The following is a 13,708-nucleotide window of genomic DNA, read 5'->3' on the forward strand; positions in this document are numbered from 1 at the left end:
CGTATTGGTTCAGTCTGCTGAGGTCCAATATAGGTCTCCAGTCCCCCGTCTTCTTTGGAACCAAAAAGAATCTTGAGTAAGTTCTAGATCCTGTCTGGTCTGCTGGGATTGGTTGGATGCCTCTTTTCCTTAGCAATGTTTGGACCTCTATTGTTGCCTGTTCCCTGTAACTGGGTGGAACATCCGGGATTTTTCTTATGGGTGGAGGGGGGTGTGACAAATGGGATGAGGTATCCTCTGGAAATGATACTTTGTACCCAGCTGTATTTTGTTATTTTGAGCCAGATGTCTGGATGCAAAGCTAAGCGACCCTGACTGACACCAGAGCAGGACAGTTGGGCCTCCTCTCAGGAGCGCTGGCAGGGCTTCTCAAAGACATGATCTCTGTCACCCTGGTGTTGCGGACCCCCACTGCTGAGAGGACGGTGTTTTCCATTATTGCCTCCTCCTCTGCCTCTGCAGAGGGGTTCACCACGTGTGTCCTGAAAGACTCCTTGGGCTTTTCGGAACCAAATTTTTCCTCCCTTTTGAGCTTTTTGGGTAGGGTTGGGTAGGGGTGGAAAAATGGACCCCGACAGCAGAGAGAGTCTTTCCGTCCTGTTCACACCTGGTTAAGGTTTCCTTCACTTTAGGCCCAAAGAGGGATGAGCCATCAAAGGGAGTGTTCATGAAGGATGACTTGAAGGGCTCCGCAAAGCAACACAAGTGCATCCAGGAGTGTCTCCTAAGAGCAACTCCTGTAACCGCTGCCCTACTCATTCCATCAGCTGCATAAGAGATGAGGCGCATGGATGAGTTGACTACAGAATTGAGGGTAGCAAGCTGAGTGGCAACTTTGTCAGAAGCTCCTGCAGCTACTGTACCCTGAAGAGTATATCCTAGCTCCTTAAGGAGATCTCTTTGTAACCTGGTAAAATGGGTAAAATAGTTGAGAGAATGAAGAGCAAATGTCGCTGAACTAAACATGCGCTTTCCATATCTATCCATAGTCCTGGAGTCTCTGTTAGGAGGACGGATAGATGAAGAAGTCTCAGACATTTCCTTTTTGGTGGCTGCTGCCACCACCATAGCATCAACTGGAATACATTTTGTTAAAAATGGTTTCCTAGGGCGGCAGAAATGAATTTATTAGGCCTCCTAGGGACAGGCTCCCTAGTATCCGGAGACTTCCACGCCCTTCATGAGATCAGCTGCATCATCTCATCGAAGGGCTGAGACACCCAGGAGGTGGAGGGCTGAGACCCGAAAGCCTTCAGGAGAACTGACTCATCCTCACTAGGGCTTTTGGACTGCCAGTCACCCCTCTGCCTAAGGATTTCCAGTATCTCACCAAATGAGATATCCTCAGAGGGGGACCGTGGGGACCCTTCTGACTCATCTAAGTCAGTATCTGATGTTAGAGACTCCTGAGAGGAGTCTATATGTTTCCTCTTATACAATCTCTTTCTGGGAACCTCATCAGTGGGAACTTCTGGTGAGGTCTCGGAAGAGCAGGGTTCTCCCAATGGGGCTTCCTAAGGCTCTGGGTCTCTACGCTTGGTCAGGATGTGTGAGCCAGAAGCAGACACAGGTGCTTTAGGGGAAGAGGAAGGCAGACCTGAGGTCGAGGATGTCTTAGGAGACATGACTCTCCTCATGGCATCGAAAGCACCTCTGCTCCGATGTGAGGGAAACCGACGGATCTGAAGATACCATCGACACCCCCGGCACCGGGACAGTGGGCTCCAAATCAGAGGTAGGAGCCGAGCTCATCTGAGCCGAAGCTTCGAGAGAGAGAGTCAGAACTGAAAAGTTGGTCCAACTATCCTCCCCAGACCCGACTAGAAAGTGTCAGCCATCAGAGTGCACGGAGCCAAAGACACTGGAGCAGGCATTAGCTCCGAGGGTTCCACTGTCTTCAGGTCTGACTCCTCCATCTCCGAATGACCAGCATGGCTTGGAGGAGGAATAGTTTGAGCGGGTGCAAGGTTCTTCGGCTCCGAAGCCATTTAGGTCGAAGCTGATAACATTTTTGCCAAGGCTGGTGCCAATAACAGCTTCTGCACCACATGATCCACATCCAGATCTGACAGGCTGATAGAGGACCGAGAAGAGCACATTGAAGGTGGTACCAACTGAAGTAATGGACTCTTTGGAGCTTCGGACACCGGTTCCAAGACTGGGGACTGGCTCTGAAAGGAAAAGACTTTTGGTTCCAATGGCAGTGGAGCTGAAGTCAAAGATTTTTTTGATTTCTTAGAGTCCGAAGTCTTGGAAGACTTTTAGGACTTGCTGGATCCATAATGGTCACTCAAAGCTTCTTGAAATGAAGGTTTCAACAACCTGCTGTCGATAAGTTTTCGCTTCCTTTCCTAAAGGACCCTTGAGGAGAAGGAATGACAAATAGCACAGCTGTCTTGCAAATGCAGGGCTCCTAGACAGTATACACAATTCACATGGCTGTCTATTACAGACATCTTTTGGCCACACTTTGGGCACTTCTTAAACCCAGACTTGGGATGCTTGTCTTGGTCAGCCATTGGAAAACTTGGAGAAGAATTACTGTCACACAAAACAATTCTACAGTAATCAGCTACCAAAAACCTTAAAAAATATTAGGCTAAATCTCACACACACACACACACACACACACACACACACACACACACACACACACACACACACACACACACATGCCAAAATGCAATGTAAATATAAATGCAAATATAAATGTGACAGGAAAAGCCTTTACTGTCACCACAACTTTTAAAACACACAATAATAGCAGGCTATACAGAAAAAAGGAGATAGCTGCTAAGATATAATATCCTGTCTAAACATCCAGTCAGACAAAATTACTGTTAATAATAAAACTCTAACAGTAATTATAAATTTAAGCCTTTCCTAAACAAACTAAAGGCTAAATACACTACACAGAAAACTACACACTAAAAAGTTTTTAGCAAAATAATGGCAAAGGTCACTGACTAAGCACACTCTACTGACTAGCAAAGAGTTTAAACTAGGCCTAAAACGAGAAGTCATCTAGAAGAAACATTTTAAATAGACTAAGGGAAGGGACTAAAGTACAGTAACACACAGTATAAAGCTGTAAGCGCTTTAATAAACTACCTAAGCAATTTAAACTATCTAACTATGTAAATGTAAGTAATAAATAAGTAGAAAAACAATTTTACTGGCCCGAGCTAATGCAGAACCTCTGATCTGTTCTAGCGGCAAACTAGATCTGAGGTAATTCCAGGTGCATCATGGGATAGGGACCTGGCCTTGAGCTATTTAAAGATCTCGAGCTTTGCAATTGGCCATATCAGAGCCGAGGGATCGGCTCCGAACCCATCAGTAAAGAATGAACAGCGAGATTGAACAACTTCACATTCTGTGTTATAAGGACAGATATTAGAGGAAATAATTGTAATTGTTATCATCCTCATCTCCATTTTTATTATTATGATGGCTTTTTTTTACTTTATTTCTCAGTGAATGCTTTTCTATTTGATTAATTTTATTAGAAAGTTTATACTTGCTTAGTATGAATGAAATGCTGAGGTATAATGTACTCACGGGTCTTCACTACTGAGTGTTTGTCATTTGTTTTTGTTCACGTATATACTGCCGCATGTTCATTGTTACCATTTGGCCTGGATCATGACTGAAAAGGGCCCAGTCTTACAACCCATTCACTTACCTGGTTAACATGGGGAATAAATAAATAATTAGTGCTACTAGTGAATAACACTAACAGTCATGGCAACTTCTGTTTATCACTCTGTACTTCTCTTTCTTCACAGCTTCTTTTTTATATCAAAAATGTATTTTTCAACACCACTGATGGAGAGGAGGTGTTCTTTGATACAAATGGAGACACACCTGTGATGTATGACATGTTAAACTGGCAGGCAGCCCCTGACAAAAGTACTTCAAAGTACATACATGTTGGATACTTTAACTCTCGTGCTCCTACAGGAAACGATATACTCATTAATGAAAGCTTGATTATATGGAGTGGGGGAACTACAAAGGTCAGTGTATAACAACATGGATTACAGATTTAGAAACACTGACAATATTAAAAAGTTACCATTTGGGTGATTCTGTATTAGTTACCCTTGACAAGGCATGCACATCATCACAAGATTGACAATATTAAAAATATTAAAAAGGTAGAGTTTGGTTGATTGTGTATTAGTTACGTTTGACAAGGTATACACACCATCATAAGACATGAAGAAAATTATATCAGATAAATGTTGTTCAGTGTTCATTGTATCGGCTCAGGATGATTGCTTTTTAAATAAAAGGTTGACAGTTTTTGCTTCAAAGAGAGACTGCCAAATGTGTCAGATTTCAAATCCCAAAAGAAAGCTGAAGTCAGAAGGAATCTAACTAGTTTGTGGGCCACAGCAAGATGCATAATTACAAGTTTTGAAACACACAAAATAACCAAGAAGGGATATTTACTGAGTGTTTAGTGTTTAGTCTGTATTGTAACTTGCATCTTCCCACATGACCCCCAATTTTCTAATCTCATTTCCTAATTATATATCATTATGTATCGTTTAGTCTAGTATGCATACACCTGTTTTTGATTATTTTTTTAGCAGTTACCATGCAATAATACACAATAAAATAAACACTGTGGTGAGCAGCTTAATATGAAGATGCTCATTCCCTCTCCTGCTTTAACAAAACAAATTGAATATTATCTCGTTCTCTGTACATGGTGTTGTTCTAGTGACACCTGAAGTTAATAACAGCTCTTCGCTATTATTAAGTAACTGGTTTGTTAAATTAACATTTTACTGAATGTAATTTTGAAGTGTCATGTAGCTGTAATAGTTAGCTTACTGTCTAACTTTCCATTTGTTTTTTATTAGTCGTGCACTCACTGCATCCTCGCATCATGCACCCCTGTACCACCGTACTCATGTGTGCTAACCCTAACACTGCCCCAACCCTACACATAACATTACTAAAACCTATTTTCCTAACAGTGAAGGATACATTTATAAATAAGGCACTAGAATGCACATGTACTCATATACACAAACACACACACACATGCACAGATTGCACATACACCATCTCATATACACACACACACACAAAACATTCAAGCTACCACCTTACCTATCCCGTACTCTAAATATAACCTAGACACACTCACATGCGCATAGACATGAAACCAGTAAAACTTCTGCTAGTCCCCTAACCCCAGTTTGATGAAACATGCCCCCATTGTGCTGTGACCATGGATTTCTTATATAAATTTAAAGGTGCAGTGGGTGCATTTCTTGCTTTCTGCACAGCTTATCGTGAGATACTATTTTAAACGAGAATTTTCAAAATGGAGTACTTAAAAAAAATCTCAGTTTCAGTTTGTCCAGCTCATATTTAAATATTCTGCTTTAAATCAGCTAGAACATTCCAGTTTCATTTAGTACAGTAATATAGTATGGGGGAACTCACAAAGAATGTTCTGCCATATTAAGAATTGTGACTGTGTACATGTCTTAAGATTCAGCTTGAGAAATTTATAGATGAAATTATATATAGTCACCCATATTTTCTACTGCTACCCCAGTCCAGTTTGGTGGAATTTATTTAAGTAAACATGGATGGGGGAAGCACAAGCCAGTGCATTTCTTTGTGCTGGTCCGAAGCCCGGATAAATGGGGAGGGTTACATCAGGAAGGGCATACGGCGTAAAACTTTGCCAAATAATTCATGCGAACACCAGTAAATATTTCCATACCGGATCAGTCAAGGCCCGGGTTAACAACGACCACCACCAGTACTGTTAGCCACCAGGGTGCTGGCGGAAATTGGGCTACTGTTGGCCAAAGGAGGAGAAGCGGCGGAAGGCATTGTCAAAGGCAGGAAGAAAGGAAAAAGGCTAGGACTGTGGTAGTGATGGTCGGAACTTTGAATGTTGGCAGTATGACTAGTATAGGGAGAGAGCTAGCTGATATGATGGACAGAAGGAAGGTTGGTGTATTGTGTGTGCAAGAGACCAGATGGAAGGGGAGTAAGGCTAGGTGTATCGGAGGTGGGTTCAAATTGTTTTATCATGATGTGGATGGGAGGAGAAATGGCGTAGGAGTTATTCTGAAGGAACAGTGTGCTAAGAGTGTTTTGGAGGTGAAAAGAGTGTCGGATAGAGTGATGTTTATGAAGCTGGAAATTGATGGTGTAATGATGAATGTTGTTAGTGCTTATGCTCCACAAGCTGGGTGTGCGATGGTGACGACTGTACCCAAGGGTGAGACAGTGGTGATTGGAGCAGATTTCAATGGGCATGTTGGTGAAGGGAACAGAGGGGATGTGGAAGTGATGAGTAGGTATGGTGTTAAACAAAGGAATGCAGAAGGTCAGATGGTAGTGGATTTTGCGAAAAAGATGGACATGGCTGTGGTGAATACGTATTTTAACAAGAGGGAGGTGCATAGGGTGACATACAAGAGTGGAAAAATATGCACACAGGTGGATTATATCTTATGTAGAAGGGCCTGTTTGAAGGAGATTGGAGACTGTAATGTGGTGACCGGGGAAAGTGTAGTTAGGCAGCATAGGATGGTGGTTTGTAGGATGACGTTGGTGATCAAGAAGAGGAGGCAGAGTGTGAGGGCAGAAAAAAGGATTAAATGGTGGAAATTGAAAAAGGGTAATTGTGAGCTGGAGTTCAGGGATGAGTTAAGACAGGCACTGGGTGGCAGTGAAAAGTTACCAAATAGCTGGGTAACTACAGCAGAGCTAGTAAGGGAGATGGCTAGAAAGGTGCTTGGTATGACATCTGGACAGAGGAAGGATGACAAGGAGACATAATGGTGGAATGAGGAAGTACAGGAGAGTATACAGAGAAAGAGGTTGGCAAAGAAGAAGTGGGATTGTCAGAGAGATGAAGAAAGTAGACAGGAGTATAAGGAGATGAGGTGCATGGCAAAGAGAGAGGTGGTGAAGGCTAAGGATAAGGCATATGAAGAGTTGTATGAAAGGTTGGACACTAAGGAGGGAGAAAAGGTCCTGTACCGATTGGCTAGACAGAGGGACCGAGCTAGGAAAGATGTGCAGCAGGTAAAGATGATAAAGGATAATGAGGGAAACATACTCACAAGCGAGGAGAGTGTGTTGAGGAGATGGAAAGTACTTTGAGGGGTTGATGAATGAAGAGAATGAGAGGGAGAGAAGGTTGGATGATGTAGGGATAGTGAATCATGAAGTGCAATGGATTAGCAAGGAGGAAGTAAGGATAGCTATGAAGAGGATGAAGAATGGAAAGGCTGTTGGTCCAGATGACATACCTGTGGAAGCATGGAGGTGTTTAGGTGAAATGGCAGTGGAGTGTTTAACCAGATTGTTTAATGAAATCTAGGAAAGTGAGAGGATGCCTGAGGAATGGAGAAAAAGTGTTTTGGTACCGATTTTTAAGAATAAGGGTGATGTGCAGAGCTGTAGTAACTACAGAGGGATTAAACTGCTCAGTCACAGCATGAAGTTATGGGAAAGAGTAGTGGAAGCTAGGTTAAGAAGGGATGTGATGATTAGTGATCAGCAGTATGGTTTCATGCCGGTAAAGAGCACTACAGATACGATGTTTGCTCTGAGAGTGTTGCTGGAGACTTAGAGAAAGCATATGACAGGGTGCCTAGAGAGGAGTTGTGGTATTTTATGAGGAAGTCGGGAGTGTCAGAGATGTATGTAAGAGTGGTACAGGATATGTATGAGGGTAGTGTGACAGCGGTGAGGTCTGTGGTGGGAGTGACGGATGCATTTAAGGTGGAGGTGGAGTTACATCAATGATCAGCTCTGAGCCCTTTCTTATTTGCGATGGTGATGGACAGGTTGACAGATGAGATCAGACAGGAATCCCCGTGGCCTACGATGTTTGCAGATGACATTGTGATCTGTAGTGTGAGTAGGGAACAGGTGGATGAGACCCTGGAGAGATGGAGATATGCTCCAGAGAGAAGAGGAATGAAGGTCAGAAGAACTAAGACAGAATATATGTGTGTGAATGAGAGGGAGGATAGAGGAATGGTGAGGATGCAAGGAGTAGAGGTGGCGAAGGTGGATGAGCTTAAATACTTGGGATCAGTAGTTCAGAGTAATGGTGAGTGTGGAAGAGAGGTGAAGAAGAGAGTGCAGGCAGGATGGAGTGGGTGGAGAAGAGTGTCAGGAGTGATTTGTGACAGACGAGTACTAGTAAGAGTGAAAGGGAAGGTCTACAAGAGGGTAGTGAGACCAGCTATGTTATATGGGTTGGAGACAGTGGCATTGACAAAAAGGCAGGAGTTTGAGCTTGATGTGGCAGAATTAAAGATGCTAAGATTTGCACTGGGTGTGACGAGGGTGGACAGGATTAGGAGTAAGTACATTAGAGGGTCAGCCCAGGTTGGAAGGTTTGGAGACAAAGCCAGAGAGGCAAGATTACATTTGTTTGGACATGTGCTGAGGAGGGATGCTGAGTATATTGGGAAAATGATGCTAAGGATGAAGCTACCAGGTAACAGGAAAAGAGGAAGGCCTAAGATAAGGTTTATGGATGTGGTGAGAGAGGACATGCAGGTGGTTGGTGTGACAGAGCAAGATGCAGAGGACAGGAAGAAATGGAAACAGATGATCTGCTGTAGTGACCCCTAATGGGAACAGCCGAAAGAAGATGATGAAACATGGATACCTGTAAATTGCACCTTAATAATTAATGATGTAATGCTGTACCTGAAATAATTTATTGCATCTAATAAAATTTATGGATGGTACCTTCTAAACATATTTCTGCTTCATTCTTACTCTTCACTGTTATATATAGCCTGTGGTTAAATTGTTAAAGGTGTGTGTGTGTGTGTGTGTGTGTGTGTGTGTGTGTGTGTGTGTGTGTGTGTCTGTGTGTGTGTGTGTGTGTGTGTGTGTGTGTGTGTGTGTGTGTGTGTGTGTGTGTGTGTGTGTGTGTGTGTGTGTGTGTGTGTGTGCGTGTGTGCGTGTGTGTGTGTATGTGCATGTGTGCTGGCATTTGGATATGTGCGCACATGTATACATGCATTCACATACAAACACACATACACACGCTTATGTGTATGTAAATATATATATATATATATATATATATATATATATATATATATAAAGAGAGAGTGTGAGATATGCTGAAACTCAGATAAATCCCTGTGTAAAACATTATTTTTCCATTTGGCTCAACAACAGATACCACTGTACAAGTGTTAATGCCACTCTATCCACCAGGACACCTGTTACTTATGATATACTGCATAGCTATTTGGGATCTACTTTTGTCAAATTTGACAGAAAAGGCTCTAGCTATCCAAATTCATGTTTGAAAGCAAGCTGGGTGTCATCATCAGTACACATGAAGATACTCTGATCTTCCAAGAGGGTCTAAGCCAGGTAAAGCTGTGATGCCAGGATCACAACCTATAGATGAATGCCAAAAAATGTAGTATCGTGCAGTTTGAGAAAAAGGAACTCACACACAAATACCATATAAATGACACACCCTTACAGGAACACACACACACACACACACACACACACACACACACACACACACACACACACACAGACACACACACACAGGAACTCACACAAGCATAGCATATAAATGACGCACCCTTATAGGAACTCATACACCATATAAATGACTCACCTTTACAGGAACTCACATACACATACCATATAAATGACACACCCTTACAGAAGCTTACACACACCATATAAATGATACACCCTTACAGTAACTAATACATACATGCCATATAAATGACACACCCTTACAGGAATATGCACACACACACACACACACACACACACACACACACACACACACACACACACACACACACACACACACACACACCATATAAATGACACACCCTTACAGCGACTAACATATAGATACCATATAAATGACATATCCTCACAGGAACTGACACACACATACCATATAAATGACACATCCTTACAATAATTCACACAAACACATATACCAGATAAATTATACATACTTAAAACAGACACAGTTGTGAGAGACCTAGGCACCTTCACGGATAATGAACTTTCCTTGGACAGCTATGCATGCTCTGTCATTAGTAAAGTCTTCTACATTATTCATCTGATTATTAAGGGCATCTCCTGTCTGTCAAAAGTGATCATCATTCCGCTTTACTTGGGGATGGGAGATGAGCAGTTCGGATTCAGATCAGGATGCATCAGTATTGACCCAATGATTGCATTGAGACAGATACTTGAGAAGAAGCTAAAGATGAGAAGAGACTCCAACTGGGCATTCCAAGACTTGGAGAAAACATTTGACAAGGTCCTAAGAAAGCTGATCTGGGCAGTACTGTGGTGGTTTGAAGTCCCAGCAACACTGGTAGAATTAGTGCAAGCTATATATAAAGTACCCAATGAGTCAAGTATGAACAGTGTTCGGCCTCACAGAGGGGTTCTCAGTGGGAGTGGGTGTACACCAGGGTTCAGTTCTGAGCCCACTGCTGCTCATACTGGTAATGGACTACATTAGCAAACAGGCTGGTGGGGATGGATCAACAAAGCTGCTGTATGCAGATGATGTGGCAGTACAGGCAGACTGTGAGCTAGAAGGTCAGCAAAGGATATGAGAATTAAATACAAAACTGAAGGCACATGGGATGAAGCTAAGGACAGTTAAGATGGTGGTAATGGCAGCAAACTGGGGAAATCTGAAGAAGCTGAGAATAGGGATAGAAGGGAGGATAGTGGAACAGGTAAACAGCTTCAAGTATGTTGCAGGGGTGGTTGAGGAGAAGGGTAGTCTGAATGAAGAGGCCAAAGGTAGAATCGGAGGGGCTGCAAACAACAGGTTTAGAGTGTCAGGTGTAGTCTATGACAGAATAATGCCAAAGAAGCTGAAAAGTAAGGTGTACACGACAGTGGTGAGACCAGTACAACTGTATGGTACAGAAACCTGGGCAGTAAAGGCAGAACAGTTGAAGAAGCTAGAGGTTATGGAAACGAAGTGCCTGACAAGGGTGATAGAATGCACACTGTGGGACAGATGATGAAAAAATGAGGACATAAGAGCAGAAGCCAAAGTAACTCCAATTGCAGAAAAGATCAAAGAGAACAGATTACGGTGGTTTAGACACATGCAGAAAAGCAGAAGACAATCTGGTGAGGAAGATTTGGAACTGACAAGAAGAAGGTAAGAGGAAGCAAAGAGGTGGATGGATTGTTTGAAAGAAGATCTGCGACAGTCAGGCATGAGTGTTAAAGAAGGCAGGAGTGTAGCACTGAATCGAGAGAGTTGGTGACAGTTAACACGATACCCTGACCCCATGTAAAAAAAATAGGAAAAAGGAGGCTGATGATGATGATTCCTCTTTACTTATCACTCACTAGTACCATATTGCAATACAGTTTGACCTTCACTGTGTACCTAGATAAACACCTAACCCAACCTAAATTGGAATAAAAATGCAGCATATGGACAGAAAAAAAATATAATTAAAATGCTTTGTCTGATGAAGTCCTAGTTATACATGGAATAAAAGTTCTTAATCTCCTAATAACTCATTGATTCTGTTCATATACTATATGTTTTTTGTTTGGTTGTTTTTTTAGTTCTCAGTTTTTAACAAACTGCACATTTGATTTTTGTCAGTTTTTACCTATTCAGAATTGACAAACTCAAGCAATTCTTCTTTAAAAATATTTTGGATAAGAGCTCCCTGAGTGAATCTGAAAGCCTTGTCTTTCTCTCTCTCTTCTCTGTCTCTTACAGACTCCTATGGGGTGATCTAGGCACGTTCTACAAAGCTAAATATGGCCAAGTCCTGCTTGATCTACTAGATCTGTAAAACCAGTAGTAGCACACATACAATGTCAATGGATGTAAATGTATATTGCAACATAAATAGGATAAGTAGGGCTTGTTGGGATGAGAGACATCCCTCTCTAAGAAACTGCCCACCTCTGGAGCAAGCTACCACATAATGTTAAACAAAGCATGTCCCCTCTCTATATTCAAAGATAATGCAAAAAATGTAAGGGAAAGTACATATTTACCTCCGGCCTAGCTTCCTATCTATTATGGACAGGGGGTAACATAGTTGGGTGTACAGTGGGATTGTAGTGACTAGGTTTGAAAGAAATTAACTGGTCTATCACTTAGAAACAACCGATGAATGTATGAACCAATGAACTTAATAATGAGGCATATTTTTCTTTTCTGAACTAATGGATGTCTCATGTGTTCACCCCTCTTGCTACTGTTAAGGTTGATAGCCCACTGGCTAGCATGATTTAATTTGGTTTTGCATGGTTTGGAAATCACATCAGTATATTGCATACTCATTACATACCTCTCAGCTGTCCAGATTTTTGCCCCTCTTTTTGGTCTGTTCTTCATAAAATATGTGGGTTTTCTGGCAAATCATTCAGGATCGGTTATCACTAAATAATGTCAAACATTTGAGTTTCAGACTTCACATCCTTCAGAAAATACATGCTAATGCAAAACCTTCTATTTCATCAACTTTCTAAGTTAAAAGAGCAATACTTGAAAGTTGCCTCTATCTGAGGGCCTTTTCTGCATCATTATTTTTGGTTTTATCTAGAATTCTTTGTTAGGAAGTTAAGTGTTTGTGCTTATGTCTCTAAAAAAATGCACATCTAAAATGTTTTATTACTCATAATTAGGGTTGCTACTGTTTGTTGTGGCTAAAACTGGACTAAGGCCACAAGCCTTGAATCACTTGTAACCCCACCCATTTTATGATGTCACTGTTTCCTTTTTTGAAACAGAATACTGGAGTTTGTACAGTGATTTCCATACTACTGGAGAATTGATTTGATTTCTGGATAGTCCGGAAAAAAAATGGATAGGTGGCAACCTGGCTTTGTTGAACTGTCTTAACCCACCAGCTGTTTTGAGCAGGAATGACCATGGCTAGATTGACTGACATGCTAAATGGCTATGATATAGCATGCAGATGATGCATGATTGACATGTCATGCAGATTTGCCAGTGATGGCATGAATATTCATTGTCTAATCATAATGTATCCTCTTTCTTGATGTAGTGCAATGTCAGAGTTGGTATATTTAAGTAGTTGGGGTGTGGGGGATGCAGGGGAGCTTGGTGGGTTAAGACAGTACACAAAGCTCTAAATACAAGTGTCACTACATTTGCCTACCTCACTTTAGGAGATATATCCAGGCGAAAGGGCCCACTGCTATATTTCATCAAGATTACCTGAAAACAAAATACAGATAGCCTAAAACCCTTTACTGCTCTGACACAAACAGAAAAATAATTACTCCCGACAACTGCATTTTGACAGAATGCTTAAAAGTTCACTCACAAAATTAAAATCATACTGATCCTTGCTTGAAAGAAAATGATGTTCATACATTCATAGGTTCATAGGTGAGTACTTGGCTAATGGCCCTGGAGCCAGTACTAGCCTACCCAAAAATACTCCCATTCATCCTGTTGCTGGACGTTAGTTCCTTGTGCCCTTATCGAGCAAGATTGTTGAAGTGATCCCCGGTGTGAATTTCCTGTTATCCATCCACTTGCCAAGATTTCTCTTGAAGAGGGCTAGTGAAGTGCTCTGCTTGATATAAATGGGGAGTTTATTCCATAGTATGGGAAGTCTCTGGGTTAGGAACCTGTCCCTCCAGCAGGTTCTGTTTATTGTGATGATGAGGTTGA

General features: G+C 41.8%; 1 protein-coding gene across 1 annotated transcript in view; it reads left to right on the forward strand.

The window, feature by feature from the left end:
• The window catches only part of LOC122801324 (extracellular calcium-sensing receptor-like), a 277,128-nt gene that overhangs the window by 87,603 nt on the left and 175,817 nt on the right, over window positions 1-13,708 (forward strand). Inside the window, exon 5 of the mRNA XM_044070866.1 lies at window positions 3,789-4,019. Within this exon, the coding sequence (XP_043926801.1) occupies window positions 3,789-4,019 (231 nt within the window). The remainder of the gene's footprint in view (window positions 1-3,788; window positions 4,020-13,708) is intronic.

This window comes from Protopterus annectens, chromosome 4.part1 (assembly GCF_019279795.1).
Source record: "Protopterus annectens isolate FY-2018-M chromosome 4.part1, PAN1.0, whole genome shotgun sequence".
NCBI classification, from domain to species: domain Eukaryota; kingdom Metazoa; phylum Chordata; order Ceratodontiformes; family Protopteridae; genus Protopterus; species Protopterus annectens.